An 11,840-nucleotide genomic window follows, 5' to 3' on the forward strand; every position below is an offset into this window, starting at 1 on the left:
CAAGACAACCTCTTTGGTCACTAGGTTTGAACCATGGTGCTGTCACATTGGGGTAAGTTTTTAAGCATCAGGCTGCATTAAGAACACCCCACAAGAAATGCACACCCATCCGCACTGCAGATTATCTTATAAAGCAGACCTCTCACAAGCTTGAGTCCCAAGCACAGAGACTAAAGATCATATATTCCCTAATCCTTCTTAACAAAATAAGGCATTTTCGCACACATGCATGCACACACACGCATACACATATTCTGCGCATTTCAAACTCATTAGACCACTTAGTCGCTAGCACCTGTTATATAAGATTAAAATAACCACCAATTGCACAACAATATCTGTACATTAACATCTAAGGTTCATACACAAATATAGCATTGATATATTATAACATCACCAGCATGCCACGCACAAATTCTGAGAGTTTCAACATCAGCCCAAGTAGCCAATATCAGTACATTAATATCTAAGGTTCATACACAAACAAAAGCTATAGGATCGATATATTATACCAGCACCAGCATGCAACACACACACACATTAACAGAAGCTATAGAATCGATTAAATTATACCAGCACCAGCATGCAACACACACCCATATTCTGAATTTCAAACTCCTTAGACCACTTAGTAGCTAGCACCTGGTATATAAGATTATAATAACAACCAACTGCACAACATCAGCCCTAAGTAGTCAATGTCTCTCACATAGGAGTACATTAATCTAAGGTTCATACACATAAACAAAAGCTATAGCATAGACATATTTATACCAGCACCAGCCTACATGAGCAAATTTTAAAACCAAGGTCGACTTGCATCTTTTGATTAATTCCAACCAGATGACTGAGTCTTACCCCCATTACCTGTACCTTTGTTCCAACCTGAACCCTGGCTATTCCATCCACTAGATTGATTAGTAGTTCCACCACTTCCTGCATTAACAGCTTGATCTCCATTCCCTGCATTATCTGAACCTGTTCCTTTGTTCCAACCTGACCCCTGGCTGTTCCAACCACCAGATTGATTGCTAGTTCCACTACTTCCTGCATTCCAACTATGCGACTTGTTCTTATCACCACTTCCACTGTTCCAGGTTCCTGCACCATCTTTGTTTTTCCACCCCTCTCCTGCATTAACAGCTTGATCTCCACTCCCTGCATTATCTGAACCTGTTCCTTTGTTCCAACCTGACCCCTGGCTGTTCCAACCACCAGATTGATTGCTAGTTCCACTACTTCCTGCATTCCAACTCTGTGACTTGTTCTTATCACCACTTCCACTGTTCCAAGTTCCTGCACCATCTTTGTTTTTCCACCCCTCTCCTGCCCCTTTGTTCCAGTCAGTGGGCCTATCCTCACTAGAGTCATTTCTGCTGTTCCAAGTTCCCGCACCATCATTTCTGCTACTCCAAGTTCCTGCACCATCATTACTGTTGTTCCAACCACCACTTTGATCCCTCCTTCCACGGCCTCTACCTCCAAATCCTCCTCTGTCTGATCTACCCCTACCAAAACCACCCCCGTCTCCACCTCTACCACCAAAACCACCCCCTTCTCCACCTCTACCACCATAACCACCCCCTTCTCCACCTCTACCACCATAACCACCCCTGTCTCCACCTCTACCTCCAAAACCACCTCTACCTCTAAAGCCTCCTCTATCTGAACGGCCCCTACCTCTAAAACCTCCCCTATCTCCACCTCTACCTCCAAAACCTCCCCTATTACCAAAATTCTCAGTTTGGTCTTCACTTGCATCGCCAGATCCAGAGTTCCAATTACTTTTGCCCCAATTAGAACTCTGGTTCCCACCTCCATTCCAATCACTTTTTTTACCCCAACTAGAATCCTGGTTTCTATTGGCATCACTTGACCCAGCGTTCCAACTACCTTTTCCGCCATCCTGGTTTTCTCCAACATTTGATCCACTTTTCCAACCAGAACTTTGACCCCATCCAGTTGCTGAACCTTGATCTGAAGTTTTTCCACTGTTCCAGCCACCCCCTTGATTTTTATGCTCACCCTCTTCTTTATTTTCAGTGGTCTTCTTATTCCAGTCAGAGGACCTGTCTCCAGACACTCTGTTGGTACCCCATCCAGATGATTGGTTTCCATCCATATCATTAGCTTTACTGGTCCACCCCATGTTTTGATTTTCACCAGGACCTTTTCTTTTGTTCCAACCAGCTCCATCATCCCCAGCACTACCAGCTCCTTCATTAGCAGAAGACTTATTGTTCCAACCAGATGACTTGTCATCATTTGAAGCTTTTGGAGCACTCCAATCACCACGAGAAGGTTTTGAATTGTTCCATTGGTCACCGCTTTCACCAATCTCCTTACCTGCTCCCCATCTTTTGTTCCATCCAGATCCATTATTATCATCAGGTGCATTAGCATTCTGGCAACCATCATCTTTTTTACCCCAATCAGAAGCTTTGGATTTAGCCCAACCACCTGTTTGATCATTGTTCCAACCAGAAGGATTCCCTGTTGACATTCCATCACCAGTCCAACTATTTCCCTGACCACTGTTCCCACCAAACTCTCCCTGACTCGATGATCTTCCCCTGCCAAATTGATCTCCACGCCCTTGGCTTCCTCTACCCCTTCCTCTCCCACCAAACCCACGACCCTCACCAAATGCTTTTGGCCTCGCCCAACCATCTTGCTGTTCTGTATCCTCTTTATTTTCCACCCAACCCTTCCTCTCCACATTTGTATCAGCTTGTTTACCCCACGAAGACCCTCCAACTGATTTATTCCAAGAAGAACCTTCATTTTTATTCCAAGATTTTCCATTATCCCCAACAGCATCTTCACTGGTATTTTTCACATTACCCCAGTTTACATTTTGACTTCCACCAGCAAATTTGGCTTTATTCCATCCTGCTTCATCAGTTTTTTCTGCATCATCAGCTTTGCCCCAAGCAGATCCCTCACCAACAACTACATCTTTGCCTTTGTCCCAAGATTTCTGTTGATTCCATGACCCAACTTCAACTGTATCTTTACCTTTGCCCCAAGAATCTGGTTGATTCTTTCCACCAGTTGGGCTTGCACTAACACTCTTACCCTTTTTCCAGGGTTCCTCTGATGTTTTCCAACCATCTTGATCATCAGACACTGTATTCTTTTTCCAGGTGGTTGCAGCATTATTTGAAGAATCAGTTGGAGTTCCAACTTTAAGGTTTCCTTTGCCCCAATTGTCTCCAGCAACTTTTGAAGAACTTCCCAGATCTCCATCGGGTGTAGATTTACCCCAGGATGATTTCTCGTTAGCTGCAGCAGCACCCCAAGATGAATTTTCTTTAGCTGTCCCAGCACCCCAGGATGATTTCTCATTAGCTGCTGCAGCGCCCCAGGATGAACTCTGATTTGGAGCCGCTTTGGTCTCCCAAGCAGCATTTTCCACATCTATTAAATTATAACAGAGAAACAATGAACCAAATTTACACAATTGACGAACTTATTATAAATTTCATAGTTTATACAGACAGTGCTCTACATACCTTTTTTGGCATCATTGGCCTCGGAACTGAAAGGATTTGCTGAACTGGACTCTGGCTGAAGCTGGTATCACCAGAAAATTTTTGAATTAAGAAATTGCCACAGATGAATGAAAAACTTAAACACACAAACACAAAGATGAACTGAAATATTTAGAGGAAGTTCAGAACCAACCGAAATGCCTGAGGCAGGGAAACTAGGCCAAGAGCTACTGCAAGAAATTGCTCACCAGGGTCAGAATATAAATAAAAACGAAGAAAAAGAGCATGATCTCCTGCAAGAAATTGCTCACATAGACATAAGATATCTTTTTTCTAATAAAACATTTGTGGAATGATAAATGGACAAACAACATGACATTCTAGAGTGAGGCAGTGATACTAATATTACTGTTATAAGTTCACTCCCAAATTAGAACTGTGTTTTTGTCAATGTGTAGATCATGAGTTAATGCATCAGGTGCGGTTTGAATGCAGGGCTTGCCCCTGAAAGAAAGGCTGAACACCAACAAGCCAGAATCATTTTTTGATAAATACAATAGGGGACTTTGAACACATGATGTCTGTTACAAGATGATGGCTCTTTACCATCAAGCCAAGACACTAATAGTTTTCTTTTTGGCGTAGGTGGGATTCAAACCTAGTTCGCCCGTTAAATGACAAGAATCTTTATCAGTTGAGCTTACTAGAACCCACACCACCAAGCCAGAATCAATAACAAAAGAAAAAAAGAAAAGATGCATAGAACAAGAAGTCAATAATGCAGTTTCATTGTTATGTACATTATATACGTAATCTACACAAAACCTACATGTAGAACCATCCTCACCAAGATAGGAAACCCAATTATAGCCCCCAAATTATTAAATCTTCTAGGGATTTCTAGAATACACTCAGCAATACTACCACACTTCCATTTCAAATAAGTAATGTCATGATTAATCCAGTGAATTTGAGCAGTCATTCAGGTAAAAAGCAAAAAAGCAAGTATTTCAAATAATCAGATGAAAAAAATCGGTCCAAATTTTATAACACAAATAAATGTGAATAAAGAACAGTAGGCAACGAATTAGAAGAGCTTCAAATATATGTTTTCTCAAAGTGAAGTCATACAGCAATATACCTAACATCCTGTCATTCATAAGTGTTTTAATTAAAAGGGTGAACCCCCACTTCCACACTAATCTTGCCTAATTAATGGAACATTTCTCATTTTAAAAGGCTCTGCAGGATCTCCATTATATTCAAAAGACCAATGAAATCAGCTCCCACACATATCATGTGGTTTTTGATTCACTCAATCCTAGACCATGATCAATGCTTATGCATGACATTCTTACCCACATTTAAACAAATGTATCTTTTAATAATTACACAGGTTGCATAAAAAAAAAAAAAAAAAATTTAAAAAGCACAGGTTGCATCAAAAAAGGTTCATATACCAACAGAGGCAAATCATTTATGGATGGTTTGGTTGTCCTAAAAATTTGACATCTCCATTCACATTTTGTACAGTTTGAGAAGAACAAATCCAACACTGAATGGGGAAATTCAAGAGTCACAAGCTTGATCGTGAAAAGTTTGAAAGTGATGGCTTTTGATAAATATGAAAAGATGACAACAAGCCCTAAAGCAAAAAAAAAAATAAATAAATACACAACATCATTATGCAAGGTCCAGTAGCCATCTCCAACATATGCTTTAAGATTATTTTGGAAAGTTTTACAGCATGAATTGAAAGAGAGATACAAGATATCACCAGAATAGTACCTTCCTCCAGAATTCCACCCAGAACTCCCTGCTGATGTTCCTGCTCCATCCATCCAATCTTTAAAAAAAAAAAAAAAAAAAAAGAGGAGGAAGAGAAATTCTATAAATCACACTCCATAAACATTAAGCTGAAAAACTAGAAGAAAAATATATATCTTAAATGAAACAAAAATGCAAGGTAAAATAATAAAACTAAAACTTTGTGTTACAGAGGGAGAATCTTCTCCAATTATTTTCATGAATATACTGCTCCAGAATTTATTTTCAAACTTTTGACAAATAAATAGATCCCTACCTCTAGAGCTGCCTTCGGCTCCAAGCAGATCAAATGGTTTTAAAGAACCCGACTCCAGATCCTCACTTTTAAGTTTGTAAGAAGCAAGTTAGAATGGATATTGCATAAAAGTAATCAAAATCATATCGAGAAGAATCATTATGGTTGTAAAAGTGTACCTCATAGGTACGGTAGAGCTTTTCCCACGAACCTCAGTAAGATGCTCACTTTTAACTGCAGGAATAACAACACATGGAGATACGTCATACCAGTGACAAAAAACCAAATCCAACAGAGTAAGAGCTGACCATCATTAACAAACCTGTAAGAACCTTGTGCTGAGAATCAAGTTTCACTGTAACATCAGAATGGCGTATAGCTAAAACACGGCAGAGGTATCCCTTTAGAGGACCAACACGGATTCTCAAGGTTTGACCAATGGAGAACATTGCATCTTTATCCCCACGATTGACTGCATTGAAAAACATTTGTTAAGTAGGCAGGCATAAGTCCAGGCATCCACAGCTGATAGCTCAAAATTAGGACTCTGAAAACACCAATACATACATTCCTGACGGTTTTCTCTAGCTTGCCATGGCTTTTTTGGTGAAAGAGGTGACTTAGGAGATGATGGGAAGTCTTCGAAACCAAAGGAAGCTGATTCACCACCCTGAATGAGGGAGAACAAGGAATATTAAAAATAACACCAGGAACAACTCCCCCTCTCCCCCACCAAAAAAAAAAAGAAATGTAAAAAAGGAACTATGGGTGCTTTCTCACAACCTTTTCAACCTTTTCATTGCACACATCACTAGATAATTTGACTTTCTCACACATTTGAGATTTAGCACAGAAATAACCACCATTTTCTGCTTCATTCTCATCATATAAAAAGATGGTGCCTCTGTAGATTTGCCTAACAATGCCTTGCCTACCCTGCAAAGTGAGATAAACAAGCATACAAAGTTTAAGTCTTCAAAGGTTACCATACTCCAGAAAACTACATTTAAAAGACATTTCAATTTGAAACTAGTTTCAAACCTTAGATGATCCTTCCAAAACCCTGATAGTATCACAGGCAGATATGGGCTTCATGTGCTGATCTAAAGCAGTAAATTTCATATCAAAGGGTCCACTCTTTAACTCTTTCAGTTGGACATACACCACAACAGGTCCTTCTGGACCCTCTTTCAAAATCTAGAATATTAAATAGGAGGTAAGTGACCAATAATAAAAGAATAAAGAAAATTAACCAATTGCATACCTTGTAACTATCATCTTTCTCAATGCCTATGATAATTCCAAAATCTTTCCGGCTGAGGTAGCAAAAAGAACAAATACAAAGAAGTTAGATAAGAATAAGGAATATAAATGGATAATGAATGCTATGTAAGTTTGTATAGGACTCACCCAAAACAAACAAGATCATGCAGGTCAAAGCTGTTCGCACCACTAGATCCTGATGAGCCTTCTCCTTTCCCACCACCTTTATCACTTCTTATAACCCGTTTTTTCTTTCGTTCACCATAAAGCTGTGTAAGCCACTCCAAATCATCAGTTTCATTATTCTCAGAAGATTTAAACTTCAGGAGCTCCTCTTCAGATGGCATAACTCCCGAGCAGCTTAAAGAATCTATTGATACTTTCTTGTATAAATATCCATCCTTGAGCATCAGACCATCAAGAACCTCAAAAAGCTTGTTGGTGTCACGATCACGTCTGTACTGAATGAGAGGCCGGAACTCCCTACAAAGGTTTAACATGAACACACACACATAAGAAGCTGAGAAATCCAAGATGAACTATATAAAAAATAAAAGACAAGATCATGCATATTACTCAAGTTCACTTGTGCTGATCAATCTTGGTGCTGGAGTGGCATTTTTCTTGAGGCTAACTCCCCCACCCTGTAAAAAAGGATGTTCTGATTTTAACACACACAGCACCACAACTTCTAAACAACTAGATATCCAATTAAACCAACATCTGATTGTAACAAACTTAATTGGAATCTACTTATTTATAGTGATAAGAAAAAGGGTCTAGCAAATATATAAATAAAGGCAAAAGGGTTCATGTTTAAAGTGTTGCAAAGACAATGAGAGACCCAAAAGGTACACTGGTTTAAGAAAGGCCATATAACAGGGTTGGCAATAGAACATGGCTGTCTAGTATCTTTGAGAGGCTCAGTTCATAGTAGAGTAGGCCAAGTTCAACTGAATATCAACTCCCAACATTTCTTGGTTGCATGAAAACTAAGAAGAATATTTACATGACAACACATATTTGGAATTAATTATTTATAACTATTAATGAATTAGCAAACCATAATTTTGAGAACATCATCTACACATCATAATTTCCCCCCATGGGGAAGGGGGAATTATAATGGTACAACTCTACTGTTTAAAAAAGCAAGAGATGATATACAATTATGGTAAAATATAAAAAAGGTAACATAAAATGCAAGTTTTTGCCTAGGAAATAGCCACTGACTCTGAGACTTGTCATTGCCAATTCCATAAAACCCATCATTTAAGCAGGTACACAAATTTGATGCAGTCATTTTTTTATATCAAATGATACTGGCAAAAAACATTAATTATTTCCACGAAAATAAAAATAAGGAAACTACTGCGGGAAAAAAAAAAATTTTGGCATTACAAATTTTGCAGTCATTGCTTGTAGATCAATTCTTGGTATAAGCTTCACTGTTGCTCTTTTTCGTGCATCATTCACAGCCACAATCTACAAAAAAAAAAAAAAAAAAAACCATATGTATGTAAGTAAAAAATGCAGCCAGAAAGCAACAAAGTCAAATTGAGTACACAGTACCTGTGCCAAGTCTCCCTTGTATTTCCCATTCTTCACACGAGCCCATGAGCCCTCAGAAACTTCATTGCGCGTAATTCGGGAAGATAACAAATGAGAAACTTCATTTTTTGGGACTATAGCTATTCGAGAGGAGTATATAGTAGTAAGCCCTTTACATGCCTGAATACAAATTCATATCATAGCCATTAGTATACTAATAATAGCATTGGCTATAGGAGAAACTATACTAGCACTGGCGATCACAATATCATCAGATTATCCAATATGCAAAAATATATTACCTCAATAATATCAAATTGCTTGTCAGCTTCAATGTAAATACAACCCTTTATATGATCAAGAGCAAATGCAGATATTATCTGAAGTTTGGTACCTAATGATTTCAAGTCTACATACTTCTGCATAAGACAAAAAGCTGAATTCCTCTCACGTCCAACCTACAGTCAACGAGTTTCAATTAAACACAACACAATGGAAAGCTGACACAAGGGAAAGAGAAGTTTTAAAATAGGCATTGTGAATTATCAAAACAATACTCCGAGTACTATACCATGCATTTAACTTTCCAGATGGTTGGATCTCTAGCTGAAGGTATAATATTATTTCTATCAATCGATCTTTTGTTCTCAAAATCATCCTCAGCATATCTGACGAAATTAGAACCATCCTTGTAGCGTTCTTCCATCATTTTATCAAATTCTTCCTCATTCATCTCCTCCTCTTTGGGATAAAGGGGAAGGCTCTGGGCTTTTCCTGGTTCCTTGTCAATTTTTGACTCTGTATCAAAATCTTCTTCTGCAAAATCTGTTCCCAATGATTGGAAAAGGAAGCGGAAGATAAATTAAACATGCCCACATTGATCAAATTGCAATGTTAAAAATTTTTTATTATTATTTTTTGGGTGGGGGTGGGGGGGGGGGGGTGTTAATGAACAATAAATCCAAGTAAAATTGATCAAATTACATTGTGCCATCAGCACTACTGTTCTGGTCAGAAATCAAAATCCAGACTAAATAACCAGCCAGAAGACCATGCTCTTCTTTATTTTATTTTGGTAAGTCACAGATGCTCCTGATGGGTCTTGAACCCAAGCCCTCCACCCCAACACCCCCCCCCCCCCAACCAAAAAAAAAAAAAACCTTGCTCTAACAAGTGGAGGTAACATTTGAGCTAGACCTCATTGGAAAATCATGCTCCTTTGTCAACAAATGTTTTTAAGTTTTTAACATCAAGTGGAGCAAAGCATTTATCTTCACATCAAAATCTTTTGGAGGCACCCTAAATTTATATATAAAACAATATGACACAGTTGTAGACTAAATGCAAAGAAACAGTGTGATAGAGTTGTACTCTTAATGCATGTAATGTGCAATCAATAAGCGAATTCACTCGTGACGGCACATGCCAGGCCATAAGGATTGAGCACAAGAAACCTTATTTCATTTCAAGTTGTACACTAAAATCATAGATCATGACCCATCTTGGTATAAGTTACATATAACAAAAAAGCCTCTAAATTCAACTCCATTAACTCTAACTAGAGTTATATCTTCTATTAAATCTTTCTATTCTAGTCTATTCTCAAATTGATACATGTCATCATACTTTTCATGCCAGCATATGCATTGAAATAGGTCATAGATCGAAAAGTCATATTAGACCAGTTCCCCTCATCCATCCATAATAAACAAATAAATATTAGCAGGAACTTCTGGCTCAATCTCTCCCTCAGGAACAATCGATCTAAAATTAGGTAAAAGGCCTCTTTTAGGCATAAATTTTCACCACAGCCCAGTTCTACTCCTACTTTTACCAATATGAGGTGCCACTTACCTTTCTCAACCAAGTTTCAGTAACAAAAACTATATCTGTAGCAAACAACATGCAGCCAGCCTGGGACATCTCCCCAAAAATGCTCAATAAGCTTATGACAAATGAGACAAGATAAAGGTTTGATGTTGGTTTGTGGCTTTGATGTCCACAATATCCTATTATACTCAAAAGTCTGAACCATGAAAAAAACCCAGCTACATAATAGTAGCCCTTGCATCCGGCCTTATTATAACAAGAATAGAAACCAACCATCTAATGGGGCATTCAAAGAAAGAAAAGTTAAAAAAAGTAAAAATCAAATAAATGAACCATTTACGTATATCGTATATATTTGCTGCACATAATAATCAAAGAATGGTTTTACAGGCATTACCGCAACAATTCACCAGAACTTAGTTTGAGACCAGCAACCATGGCAAAAACTAGTACATACACGTGCAGTATTTCAAGTATATCACATATATGTCCGTGCATGCGATGAGAGAGTACAAATTACATCATTTCTATTCTGTACTATTACTACAAAGAAAAACATTTTAACAATCACATCCTAAAAGCCAATATCCTGCAAGCAACTAAAGCAGCAGAAATTCAACAGCATTGCTAAAAAATCAAGCACCGTAAAGGCGTAAACCTATTACTCAATCCATTGTCCCAAATCATCCAAACAAAACCCCAAAACAGAGACAAACACCCACATTTTTCAATCAAAACACACAGAACCCTAAAACACTATGATCAAACACATTTCAAGCTGAACACCACAAAATTCAAACGAAAATATTTAAGGAATTTAAAAAAAGAAACCCCAATTTTAGCTCCGCATAACCCTAAAATCCAACTTTTTTTGTTAAAATTCAAAACCATTTTCACTAATCAAGCTCCAAAATTGTCCCCAAAACCCTAAATATCCCCACCAAAAACCTGAACGCAAACAAAACGACCATCCAAGGCACCAAACATAGAGAGAGAGAGAGAGAGAGAGAGAGAGAGAGAGAATTTCAACAAAAAAAAAAGTAGGTCCATTTCAAAAAAATCACTCCAAAAATCCACCTCAAAACCCTAACCTAAACGCACACAAAGATAAAGAGCGATCATACAAGAGAGAGAGATTGGAAATGCATTATATACCAAACTCATCGTCGAAGTCGAAGCTGGAATCGGAGTCCTCGCCAGCAGCGTCCTCGAAGAACTGAAGGATCTCGCGATTCCTCCGCTTCTTTCCGCCGGTCTTGTCATCGTCGCCGCCCTTTCCTTTCCCGGCGGTGGTTTTTCCGGCAACGCCTTTGCCCTTCCCCTTCTGCATTTGAAGAGACGAACTGAAAGAAGAGTGAGAAAGAGAGTGCGGATGAGAGTGACTGGGAAAACACTGGACCGAAAATTTATACGTGGAATCTTATGCGAATTTACAGTCTTGTCCTTTCTCTCTTGGTTTGTGATTTTTTTGTTGTTTTTTTATTTTCCATATTTGCGGGATAACCGTTTTTTTACATTTTAAACCCTATATTATGGTTTTAAATTTTAAATTTATTCGTTTCTCAAAAAAAAATTATTATTATATAATCCATCAAAATAAATTATCCCATAATTCTAAAGTTTTCAGTTAAAGCCCATAC

At 38.3% G+C, this 11,840-nt stretch overlaps 1 protein-coding gene across 2 annotated transcripts; it reads right to left on the minus strand.

Annotated features, from left to right (window-relative positions):
- Positions 1-632: 632 nt before the first annotated feature.
- On the minus strand, positions 633-11,590 carry LOC126697167 (protein RNA-directed DNA methylation 3). Of its 2 annotated transcripts, none has more exons than XM_050394055.1 (18): positions 11,356-11,590; positions 8,942-9,195; positions 8,673-8,828; positions 8,392-8,550; positions 8,221-8,304; positions 7,396-7,463; positions 6,967-7,302; positions 6,821-6,872; positions 6,598-6,753; positions 6,340-6,492; positions 6,124-6,226; positions 5,879-6,028; positions 5,736-5,790; positions 5,578-5,642; positions 5,283-5,340; positions 3,688-3,721; positions 3,516-3,576; positions 633-3,420 (listed from the first exon to the last, which is right to left on the minus strand). In XM_050394055.1, exons 1-18 carry the CDS (start codon positions 11,528-11,530, stop codon positions 830-832), a joined length of 4,710 nt encoding a protein of 1,569 aa, XP_050250012.1. In that variant the 5' UTR covers positions 11,531-11,590; the 3' UTR covers positions 633-829. The 2 variants fall into 2 exon arrangements, with proteins under 2 accessions (XP_050250012.1, XP_050250011.1); XM_050394054.1 differs by having other exon boundaries at positions 3,688-3,724.
- Between the last annotated feature and the right edge of the window lie 250 nt (positions 11,591-11,840).

The sequence above is a fragment of the Quercus robur genome, chromosome 8 (assembly GCF_932294415.1).
Source record: "Quercus robur chromosome 8, dhQueRobu3.1, whole genome shotgun sequence".
Taxonomy (NCBI): Eukaryota; Viridiplantae; Streptophyta; class Magnoliopsida; order Fagales; family Fagaceae; genus Quercus; species Quercus robur.

Bases quoted from the DNA above. Each gene is read 5' to 3' on its own strand.
- LOC126697167 (XM_050394054.1), bottom strand. From the start codon at position 11,530: ATGCAGAAGGGGAAGGGCAAAGGCGTTGCCGGAAAAACCACCGCCGGG. The intron at 7,464-8,220 runs GTAATGCCAAAA...CCTTTTTTACAG, and splicing joins AAGCAATGACTGCAAAATTT to GGTGGGGGAGTTAGCCTCAA. The intron at 6,754-6,820 runs GTATGCAATTGG...TTAATATTCTAG, and splicing joins AGAAAGATGATAGTTACAAG to ATTTTGAAAGAGGGTCCAGA.